General features: G+C 43.0%; 1 protein-coding gene across 10 annotated transcripts in view; it reads left to right on the top strand.

Annotated features, from left to right (window-relative positions):
- Nucleotides 1-6,029: 6,029 nt before the first annotated feature.
- PUM3 (pumilio RNA binding family member 3) overlaps nt 6,030-10,826 on the top strand; it is a 43,421-nt gene continuing 38,624 nt past the window's right edge. For 3 of the 10 annotated variants that reach the window (XR_016223452.1, XM_051846209.3, XM_089316580.1), the window contains exon 1: nt 6,030-6,441. Coding sequence is in view for 2 of the 10 variants with exons in the window: in XM_051846209.3 (XP_051702169.2) it covers nt 6,411-6,441 (31 nt within the window). In the remaining 8 variants the exon portion in view is untranslated. Of the gene's footprint in view, nt 6,442-8,473; nt 8,683-9,924; nt 10,090-10,826 lie in introns of all 10 variants that reach the window. The other 7 variants (XR_016223454.1, XM_070051456.2, XR_016223453.1 and 4 more) reach the window with 5 other exon arrangements.

Raw genomic sequence — 10,826 nt, 5'->3', positions numbered from 1 at the left:
CAGTGGAAGAGGGAGATAATGAGTGCCAGTTGTAGGCCTGAGAAGACTGCAGTTTGTACCACTCAGTGCTCTCTTCCAACTTTCCCCTTAGGAGGAGAAAGCCCACAGGAACAATTCAGGAGCTGCTCCCCACAGATGAAGAAATAGGTCTGTGTTGTGAGGGGTGGCAGTCATGGGTGCCAACAGTTCCAATCTCCTTTCGAGATAGAACCTGCTGCAAGGTGTCATCAGTGGACAGCCCCCAGACGCCATAACTTCATGATCCACTGCAACACTCACTCTGAGGCCATGTTCTCCCTAAGTTGTCCCCAGGGTATGACTGAGAAATAGCGGGGGTACTGGAACTGGGTTCTAGACCTCATTTGGGTTTCCCTTCATAGGACATCTTTTCTTTAGAGTTCCATGTTGACCTAGCGAAGACCCCGTGGAAGCTTTACAACATTCTGAAGACTTTCTGTCATCACCTCTTTCCGTCTCTTTCTTGTTACAGGTGTCAGGTGTGTATCATACTTTCAAGTTCTCCCCCACTTACTCCTGGCTGGAGTTTAAGTAGGATATGGCTTCTGAATGCATGCAGATATTTAAAGTCTGAACCTGAAATCTTATCTGAATAATACTAAGAGGGTAGAAACTTGATCTAACGAAGGTGTTAGGAAGTAGGCCTGATGGGACAGGTCCTTAGCTAACTGAGGATGTGCCCCTAGAAGATAGCTCTCATGAGAAAGTTGGTTATAAACGTTGAATTGGGCCTAACCAGTCTGCTTCCTGGCTCACAATGTGACCATTCACTCACATGCACACTGTCATTGCTGTTCTCTGGCCTCACCAAACGATGGAGCCAGTAGGGCCTGACTGATCTTGCACTGTGAACCTCCAGATCCATGGGCCAAAACATAGCTCTTCCTTCATAAGTAACTTGCCCTAGGTATTTCACTCTAGTAATGAAATGCTGACTAATACACTCCTATTTCCTTTTCTCTCATCCTTCATAGATTTTTCTCACAGTAAATCTCTTGGCCTCCTAATTCTATCTCAGCATCTGCTTCCCAGAGAATTCAAACTGACAGAATAAGTTTTGGAAAGCAGGCCTTTTCTTTCCTTTTTAAATAAAACAGGTAGGCTGGATAGATAGGTACAGATAAGTCATCTGAAGCCCAATATTCTTAGACCCAACTTAAAACTTCTAAGGTTTTTGGGGGCTGGTTTTGTGGCATAGTGGGTTAAGCTGCCACCTGCAACACTAATGTCCCATATGGGAGCTAGTCAGTGTCCCAGCTGCTCCACTTCCAAACCAGCTCCTTGCTAACTGCCTGGGAAAACAACAGAAGATGGCCCAAGTACCTGGGCCCCTGCCACCCACATGGGGGACCTGGAAGAATCTCCTGGTTCCTGGCTTCAGCCTGGCCCACCCCTGGCCCTTGTAGCCATTTGGGGAATGAACCAGCTAATGGAAGATCTCTCTGTGTTACTCTCCCCTTTCAAATAAATACACAAATAAATCTTTGTTAAAATTCTAAGGTTTTCTTTTTAAATAAGCAAGAGGGAATAATTATAAAATGATTGACTTTTCTTCATATTTAAAACAATTCCCTTTTTGTACACAAGTGAATATGTGTTTGGTTTTCAGATCTACATTACCCATAAATTAAAGAAATCACAAGGTGAAGTTAATCACTACTTTCCAAAGGAAATATATTTTACTATGCCTAAAGATAGAATTTAAATGAAAACGTAAAACACAAACATGTGATTTGCTCTCATTCCAGAGCAGAGCTAGTAAGTGTTGCTTAAACAATTTTCTTTTACAAACCCATAGAATATTTATTTATTTGCATGCATTTCATAAGAACCCATAGAGTATTGTATGTGTGGTACATGTAAGTGATAATTCATAGACACTAAATGATACTGATTTTTATTTTCTTCCTTCATTATATGGTTACATGATCCTTTATTAAAGCTGAGCCTTTAAACTACATCAGGTAAACTTCCATGTTGGTCATATAATTTTTCTGCTAATCCAAAGCATATCACCAAAGAAAGAAAATTAGGATAAGGTTAATTTTGTGCTTACTATATAGTAGCTAAAATATTGTGAGTGCTCAGTTAATGTTGATGTGATATATGTATATTCCGCAAGTTTATGCTATTGAACAACATAGTGCACCCTTTTCAGAAGCAGTTCTTTTTCACTGAAGGAAAATGGGTTGGCAACTGCCCCGTTTCCATGGATTTAAGATTCTAATAGGTCCTGAAAATAAAACCCAATCTTTGCCAAAATCTCGCTTATTCTTTATATCAATAATATGCCCTTTATCCCTGCTTATGTATTTGGGAAACAGAAAAACAATCCAAAATAGTTAAAAATACACTAATTAGAACTCCAAAGATACGACTTTGGGGAGGGGAGATGTGTGGGAGCTGACATCTAACATACTCTATGTTTTTTATGACAGAGAAAATTGCATGAAATAATGAAGTATTTTAAAAAGCAGCATTTTCCAGAATGTTTTTGGAAGTGTACAGTTCACATTTAAATTATTTCCAATATTTAATTACGTAAAATCATGATAGGAGATCTTAGGCAACAAGAAAGATACAATTATGTCCAAGATATTCAACTGACAAAAACAAATGTATTATACATTTAATTCTTTGATTCTGGTGAATACCATCAGAAGTACCAGGAAGGTGCAGTCTAACCTTCAGTTAACTAGAAAATAAAATCAACAGCCTGACCTCATCCCTTTAAAAAGTGGCTTTTAATCTTCCCTGCCCTTAGTATGAGGCAGAGAATTTTCCACGTGTTTGACACCTAGGCCTTGGTCCAGAGCAATTAAACAGGCATTACTGGTGTTTTTATTAAAACTCCACAGGTGATTGCCACATGCTGCCAAAATTGAGCTCTATCACCTTGGATACTATAGTTATTTTAAGTTTAACCAGATTACATTAAATCTCTCCTGCTGGATGGAAGCATATTTGCCAAGTGCCTTTAATTTTATACCAGAACACTGCAAAAAGAAGGAAAACCAAATGTCTCGTTAACGTTGCCTGATGGTCTTTCAGTTTGGGGTGTGACTGTGTAACCCAGGTCTAGGGACTGAAATAGAAGGGAGACCCCTGCTGGGACTTTTCCTTCTGGGAGAAGAGGACAGAGCCTATCTGGGTAGAAAAAGTGGATTTCATCACTTTCCCCATGCTGATACAATCTGAGGAATGAATCTAAGGACTATGCTTTGTGACTGGAAAGCAAGGAGTATGAGAATGAAAAGTAAACATGTTGAGGATGATAGTGGAACACAGAGATCGAAAGAGCTTGGATCTTTGATGATGTGCGGCATCACTGAATTAAAACAAACAGCTTTAATTTTTGTTGCGTGAAGAAAAGTATCACTTAAATCACTGTTACCTGAGCTTTTCATTTCTTACAGCAAAAAGTATGTCTAATGGATGTATCTGGGTTTTCTCTTAAGCTATGAATCACTCATTGATTAAGAATGTTACAGATAGTATCACTTCTAAGTCACACAGGAATTTCCAAAGCTAACTGTTTCATTGCACTTTACATATACAGAAATTGAGCCTTGTACAAGTTAGCTATTTGTCCACAGCCCTGTGGAAGTTGGATTTTAAGCCATGTTTATTGGATTGCAATGCTCATGCTCTAAACTTCCTTGTTATGGTATTGTGATTAAAAGCTTGGCTGTGTGCTAGTTACTCTGATTAAACTGTACAATGTATCATGGAGGAAGGGCGTCTCATGCTTCCAGGAGTACCCATAGCTTTCCACATTTTGGTCACTAGAAATCTGAAGAATTAATGGGCTTCTGGGTAAGAAATAAAATCACAGGATCAAACTTTTTTGTGCTGTTCTGTAAAGACACAATACTTTCAACTCCAAACAATTAAAATATGCAAGTCAACTCACTTTTTGACAGTACCAAAGACTTGTCAAAAAATATTACCGTCATAATCTAGGTCTTTGGGGGTATCATTACGTTTTCTTTGCTCCCCAGTGAAAAATCATATGCATAGTAAGGTTTTGATGCATATGTTTAAGGGGGCTACATGCATGTGTCTGGGAGGATATGAGGTGATACTGTCTGTGGAGCTGAAAATCCAAATGGATCTCTCCCCAGGATTGGGTGTGGTAGGGTGTTTTTTTTTTTTTTTTTGCCTGTGTTTACTTGTCAGGTGATTGAATGTCTTCAATACTCACTGCCATACTATTTGCTCAAAAGATACTGTTAATGGCCCACCAGCAACTCTTATTCTCTATTCTCTTCTCTTGAGCATTTCCAGGAGAATTAATGGATTACAGAAAGCAGTCTAGAGGCAGATGTCTTGAGTTAGAGCCAAGCTCACCAGATCAAATCTGCTCTATGTTTCTCCTTTCTCCAAAAGTTGAGGAACTTCAAACTGTTCATTGACCTGTGGGAGCTGGTATGTAACATACTTGTACCAGTTACAGCAGGCAAGGATTTATGAGCTATCTACAGGCTGAATAGTGAGATAGCTGTCCTCAGGAAGCATACATTACCCACTCAAGTGTTGTGCCTCCCGAAACTGGAAACAGCCTAAGTGGAAATGTGATAAAATCCAAAGCTTAACACTCTTGGGATCAAGTCCCAATTCCTCAATTTCGCAGAGTAGGAGATTGAATGGTTTCCAACAGATTCATCCATGGCCTCTCCCCCTGCTCACTTCAATGGCACGTAGCAGGTAAAGCCACCGCCTGCAGTGTTGGCATCCCATATGGGTGCTGGTTTGAGTCCTGGCTGCTCCACTTCCGATCCAGCTCTCTGCTATGGCCTGGGAAAGCAGTAGAAATGGCCCAAGAACTTGGGCCCCTGCACCCAAGTGGGAGACCTGGAAGAAGTTCCTGGTTTCGACTGGCCCAGTTCCAGCTGTTAAGGCCATTTGGGGAGTGAACCAGCAGATGGAAGATCTCTGCCTCTGCCTCTTTGTAACTCTGACTTTTAAATAATGAATAAACAAATCTTTTTTTAAAAGGGGGGGGGGTCTTTGCAGATGTGTTTATAGACTCTAGATGAAAACATTCTTGATTCATAGCAGACCTTAAGTCCAATGACAAGTATCCTTACAACATACAGAGGACACAGCAGCAACAGAGCATTCAATGAAAGACACACAAGTTGGAGTCATGCAACAACTTTCCTGGGAGTGCCTTGCACCGCTGCAAACTGGGAAAAGCTAAGAATTTTGTCCGGGAGTCTTCGAAAGTCCTGCAGCCCTACTTGAATTCAGATTTCCAGTTAGAGAATGGTATCATCATTTGAAACGACCAACTTTGTGGTGTCCGTTTTTTTCGCCTACAAATAGGGCTAATATCCTACTCTTATTTCTTAAAGTAGAAAGTGGGATAATTGCAGTATTCAAAAATAGGCAGACATTAAAAATGGCAAACATTTGTTGAGGGCTTTTCATGATCCTTCATCGTGCTGAGAGCTTTGCATATGATTTAACTATTGCTATTCTATTAATCCGAAAACCAAGGCTCAGAGAAATCCAGTAATTTACCTGGAGCCACACAGCTAGCAGATGAGAACCACCAGGATACAATTCAAACCCACTCCCGAGACAGCTCTTTTATTCTCCAAGCTGGACTGCTCAGAAACGATGCAAATAAAACACACATACACATACACAAAGTTAGCTTTGCTATTTCATAACCATCTTATTCATTAACCATCTTTTAGTAATCACTGCCAACCAGGTTCCCTCCAACAACCTGTCAACCCTCCGCAGAGACCTCCGTCTCTCCCGGGTCACGGAAGCGACAGGGTTAATTGCGTCACTTTCAGGAGCCGCTAACGCATTCTCGGCCCGACGGGTCCTTGCAAAGGCCAAAACAAGTGTGCGACGCACACTTCGCGCCTGTAGATGAGGTAAGACAAGCGGACCAATAGAAATTCGGAGATGCCGTAGTTCATGCTAAGCTCCACCTCTTAACCCCAGCAACGCGGCGGAAGAAGACAAACGGCGGTCCGGGGGCGGAGCTAGGTGCGAGGCGGAAGCGGAAGCAGCGGTCTGCTGCTGGTGCCCGACTTTGCCCCACGTGTGGAGTGAGTGGGGCGCACTTTGGGGTTGTCTTTGGGTGGGGTTCGCCTTCCGCCTGGTGAAGTTGGAAGGGCCTGGAAGGGTTGTAGTAGTGGGGGAGAAGTGTTCTGCTCTGTCTCCGTCTGTGGCGAGAAGGCTGGGAGTTTGAGGATGGACAGGAGCTTAGCGAGGAGGGCGGGGCCGCGACCCCTCTTCCTACCACGTTGCCCTGAGTGTGGGGTTGAGACTGAACTAGCTTCGTCGTAAAATCCCGGCCTGTGCTGGCTCCGGTCCGCCTGTCTAACCCGTGTTTGAGGAACCTCCGTTCGGCTTGCGATCGGGGCCAGATGATGTTACAGCCTGAATGTACCGTTGCAGGTTGTACGCTCTGGGAAAGAATCGAGCTGGGTCCGGAGATGGAAGATAGGATATCTGAAGAGGGGTCAAAGGGGTCTATAAGCCGAGATCTAAAACATGCAGGGAGAGAACCCTCGATCCCGAAACCCAGGGAGGACTGTGTTAAGCGCAGGTAGAAACGGGGAAGCCCCTGAGATGGGAACTGACAGCCCAGCGGTGCAAGACAGGGTCGCTGAGGTTTTGCAGGACCTCGAAGGCCATTCTGTACAAGGGGGAAACATTCCCCGTTCTGTTTCCCGTGTGTAGGAAACACCGAAGGCTTACAAACAAGGGAGAAACATGGCCCTAGGTACTCTTTAGGAAGTGTTATTTAACTTGAAAGTTTGTTGAAGAACTTACTGGTGGTGTGTATTAAGGTGGTGGGAGTGGAGATAGAAGTTGGATGATTAGAGTTATTTCAAGAGAACATACTGATGGATTGATACGATAAACACGAGTCTGAGAAAAATGCCAGAGATAATTTCTCCGGTTTCTGGCTTGCAGTAGGGTAGACGATGGGCAGTTGGCTGCCGAGGAAGAATGAAGTAGGAGAAGTAGACTGAATAGTGTTTGAGAATGGCTTACCGTGGAGATACAGGGAATGAGGGTTCAGACATAGTAAGTTACCTGCTAGTCACGTAATCGGAGGTGGCAGGTGAACAGATTAGTAGGTCTGGAACCCAGAGAGAAGGATGTAATCGAGAAGCAATTTGGAAGTCCTCAGCATAGAAAGTGAGGAAGAAATTGGATGCAGTTACCTAGGGAGAAGTGTGGAGAGAGAAGGAAGATAGGACCAAGATGAAGATTCGCAGCATCTGTAGATTGGTATTGAATGTTCGCTGCGTTCAGAGGGCGTTGCCAAGCCTGCTTAGAGGAGTAAGGAGGGCTCAGGCTGTTCCTCTTCCTCTGGGAAGGCTCCTGTATTTCCCGTTTGGCAAACTGAGTGGTCAGCTAGTGAGGACCTTGACACTTTGTATATACGGCTGTCTTTCAGTATCTCTGCCTTCTCTCCCGCCCCCCCCCCCCCAGCATTAAATGATCTGGTATTAGCATATAATCTACATACGTCATCTTGTATGCTGGTGCTTTAAATCATCTCTAGGATTCTTTTAATATCTTTTACAATGTAAATGCTATTTAAATATTTGTTATACTATATTGTTTAGGGAATGGTGACAAGAAAAAAGTCTCTATGTTTAATACAGACCCTGTTTTTTCCCTACATATATTTGGCACATATTTGGTTGTTTCCATGGATGTAGAATGTAGAACCCGCAGTTAGAGAGGGCCTACTGCCCTGCTTCCGTTATAACACTTGGTTACAGTGTGTTTTAGTTTTCTGTTTGCCTATTAGACTACACCTTGGCTTTCTTTTTTTTTTTTTTTTTTTTTTTTTGAACCCTGTGGCGTTCCATAATTTGTAGATATTCAACAAATTTCTGTGTGAGCAGATGGAATTGTCCATGAATAACTTTAATGTAAATTTCCAAGTGTAGATGTTAAGAGGGCCATAGAAAATCATTTGGGAAAAGGGAAAATATATGGAGGAGAAATTATATGAAAATGTCATTGAACCTGGAGTTGAGGGATGAGCAGGAATTCTCATTGAACCTGGAGTTGAGGGAAGACCAGCTTTCAAGCTTGGAGTGTGAAAGTGTGGCTCCTGTGTGGGGTTTGTGAGTGGGATGAATGAGTACCAGATTTTAAGTGACCCTGGATGCCAGTCTGAGTCTGAGCTTTCTCCTGTAAGCAGTGGGAAAGTTGTGAAGCAGTAAAGTGTGGCAATGGAATGAAATAGGTGTGTTAGTGGCAGATTAATCAGGTAGCATATGGATTGCATGGTGGAGCTAAACGTAAAACAGCCGGAGCAAGGTGTAACAAGAGGGGGCTATTCTGAGAGACATTGGAATGTAATGATTGGTTATTAAGGTACTGGGTCCCCAAGCAAAATGCATTTTGCTCTGTGAAAGAATCAAGACCCAAAAGGTTTCCTGTTGTATGATTCCATTTATAGTACATCCTGGAAAGGGAAAAATAAGAATGAAAAACAGACCAGTAGCAGCTTAGGGACAGGGAAGGGGTTGACGACAAGAAGCTGCCCAGGAGTCTCGATGGTGATAACAACTGCTCTGAGATTGTTGACTGTGTCAAAACCGCTGGAACAGTGCACCAAAGAGAGTGAGTGGGCTCTAGTAGATTTGACAGATCAGCCAGCGATTCTGGGTATGGAATGCAGATTGTGACAATAAATCGAAATGTTTTATAAAAATATAATCTCATTGAACAGGGCTGGTTTTGTAGCATAATAGATTAAGCCACTTCTTGTGATGCCAACATCCCATCTGGGCACTGGTTCGAATCCCAGCTGTGCCACTTGCTATCCAACTCCCTGCTAATGTGCCTGGGAAAGCAGTGGAGGGTGGCCAAACTACTTGGGTCCCTGCACCTTTGTGGGAGACCCAAAAGATGCTTCTGGCTCCTGGCTTTGGCCGGGCCCATCTCTGGCCGCTTTCGCCATTTAGGGAGTGAACCAGTGGATGTAAGACCTCTCTCTCTCTCTCTCTCTCTCTCTCTCTCTCTCTCTCTTTCTCTCTCTCTGTAACTTTCAAATAAATAAAATAAATCTTAAAAAAGAAAAATACAAGATGAGCTTGAAGCAAGTGCCAGGAAATAAGGACATACTTCTGATTTTTTTTTTTAAGATTTATTTATTTATTTGAAAGTCAGAGTTACATACAGAGAGAAAGAGATCCTCCATCTGATGGTTCACTCCCCAGATGGCTGCAATGGCCGGAGCTGCGCAGATCCGAAGCCAGGGCCAGGAGCTTCTTCCAGGTCTCCCACGTGGGTGCAGGGGCCCAAGGACTTGGGCCATCTTCTACTGCTTTCCCAGGCCATAGCAGAGAGCTAGATTGGAAGAGGAGCAGCTGGGACTAGAACCAGCGCCCATATGGGATGCTGGTGCTTCAGGCCAGGGCTTTAATCCGCTGTGCCACAGCACCGGCCCCACCCATAAGGACACACTTTTAAAAAGACCATGTCAAAAGGACACAGCAACCTAGAAAACTTGCTGCTGGACTATTTGTGCAACCAAATAGCAATGGTATTTGGTTAGGAATCAGTAAATAAAATAAGTACTTGAGATAATACTGCTATGAATGAAGAATAAGTAGAAAAGGAGACAAACCTCTACAGGTGGATTTGAAATTGTAAAGGGAGACATAATGGGAGAAACAGAAAGTCCTCACTCAAATGCTGCAGTAATTGCTGCAGGCAAGATCCACCTAGGAAGGCTTAGATTAGAGGATGTTTAAAGGATGTTTGCATAATCTCAAAATGTTTATTTGTTGCTGTGGCAGTTTAAGAGCAAACTTGGAAGAGTTCTGGGAGGGGCAGGTGTTTGACCTAGCACTTTGGATGCCCTTTGGGATGCCCAAATCCAGGTCTGACTCTGTTGGATTCTAGCTCCCTGCTGATAGGCATATTGAAGGCAGCAGGTGATGGTTCAAGTGCTTGTGAGTCTGGATTGAGTTTCTGGCTCCTGACTTTGGCCTGGCCTAGTCCCAGCTGTTGCCGGCAGTTGGGGAGTGAACCTGCCGATAGGAGATATCTGTCTTTTCTGCATTTCAAGTAAGTAAAATAAATGTCTTTTTTAAATTCATGGAAAATGCATATTAAGGAAAAACTAGGCCTGGATTTCAGTTTTTCCCACCAAAATAAACTTATCTTTTGATTTCATTTTACATGAACTTTATGAAGTACTCTTGTATGTCTATGCATTTTCTGTGTCTCCTGTCTCCAGGAAGTGGAGCTTATTCTATTTCCCTCTCTGGGTTAGGCTGCATTTCGTAGCTCACTTCTGGTAGAGGGTGGCAAGAGGACTCTGGTATCCTTCCAAAAAAAACCCCAGAACCTCACTCTAGTTGTGAGAAAACACCAGATAAGCCCCAGTGAGGCATATTCTGCAAAAGACAAAGGCAACATGATGCCAGAATTCAGTGTATCCTGGTAAAGATGACATTAGTGGACAAGGTGGCAGGCGAGGTGGGACAAATAAGCCCCTGTGGCTTAGTTAACTGTACTGTGCTAATACAAATTTCTTGGGTTTAATAAATCATCATGGTAAGATGTTAACAATTAGGAGAAACTGGGCAAGTGTGTGTGGGAACACAGTCTAACACAAATTAAATTTACACAGAAAACATGTAAAGGAATGGATTCTTAGAGAGCTGTGCACAGCAGAGCTAAGAGATGCAGGCGTGGTTGTGATAGTGTTAGCCAACGAGGGAAAGTGACCCTGTGGTCCTACATGCCCCAGGAAGCTGAATAGCTGAGGGGCCATCTAGTTTTCAGAATCATGTTCATGA

This window comes from Oryctolagus cuniculus, chromosome 1 (assembly GCF_051225735.1).
Source record: "Oryctolagus cuniculus isolate XC-2025 breed Fujian yellow rabbit chromosome 1, ASM5122573v1, whole genome shotgun sequence".
Classification (NCBI taxonomy): domain Eukaryota; kingdom Metazoa; phylum Chordata; class Mammalia; order Lagomorpha; family Leporidae; genus Oryctolagus; species Oryctolagus cuniculus.
Note: the sequence above shows the minus strand (reverse complement) of the source record. Positions and strands in the feature narration are given on the sequence as shown.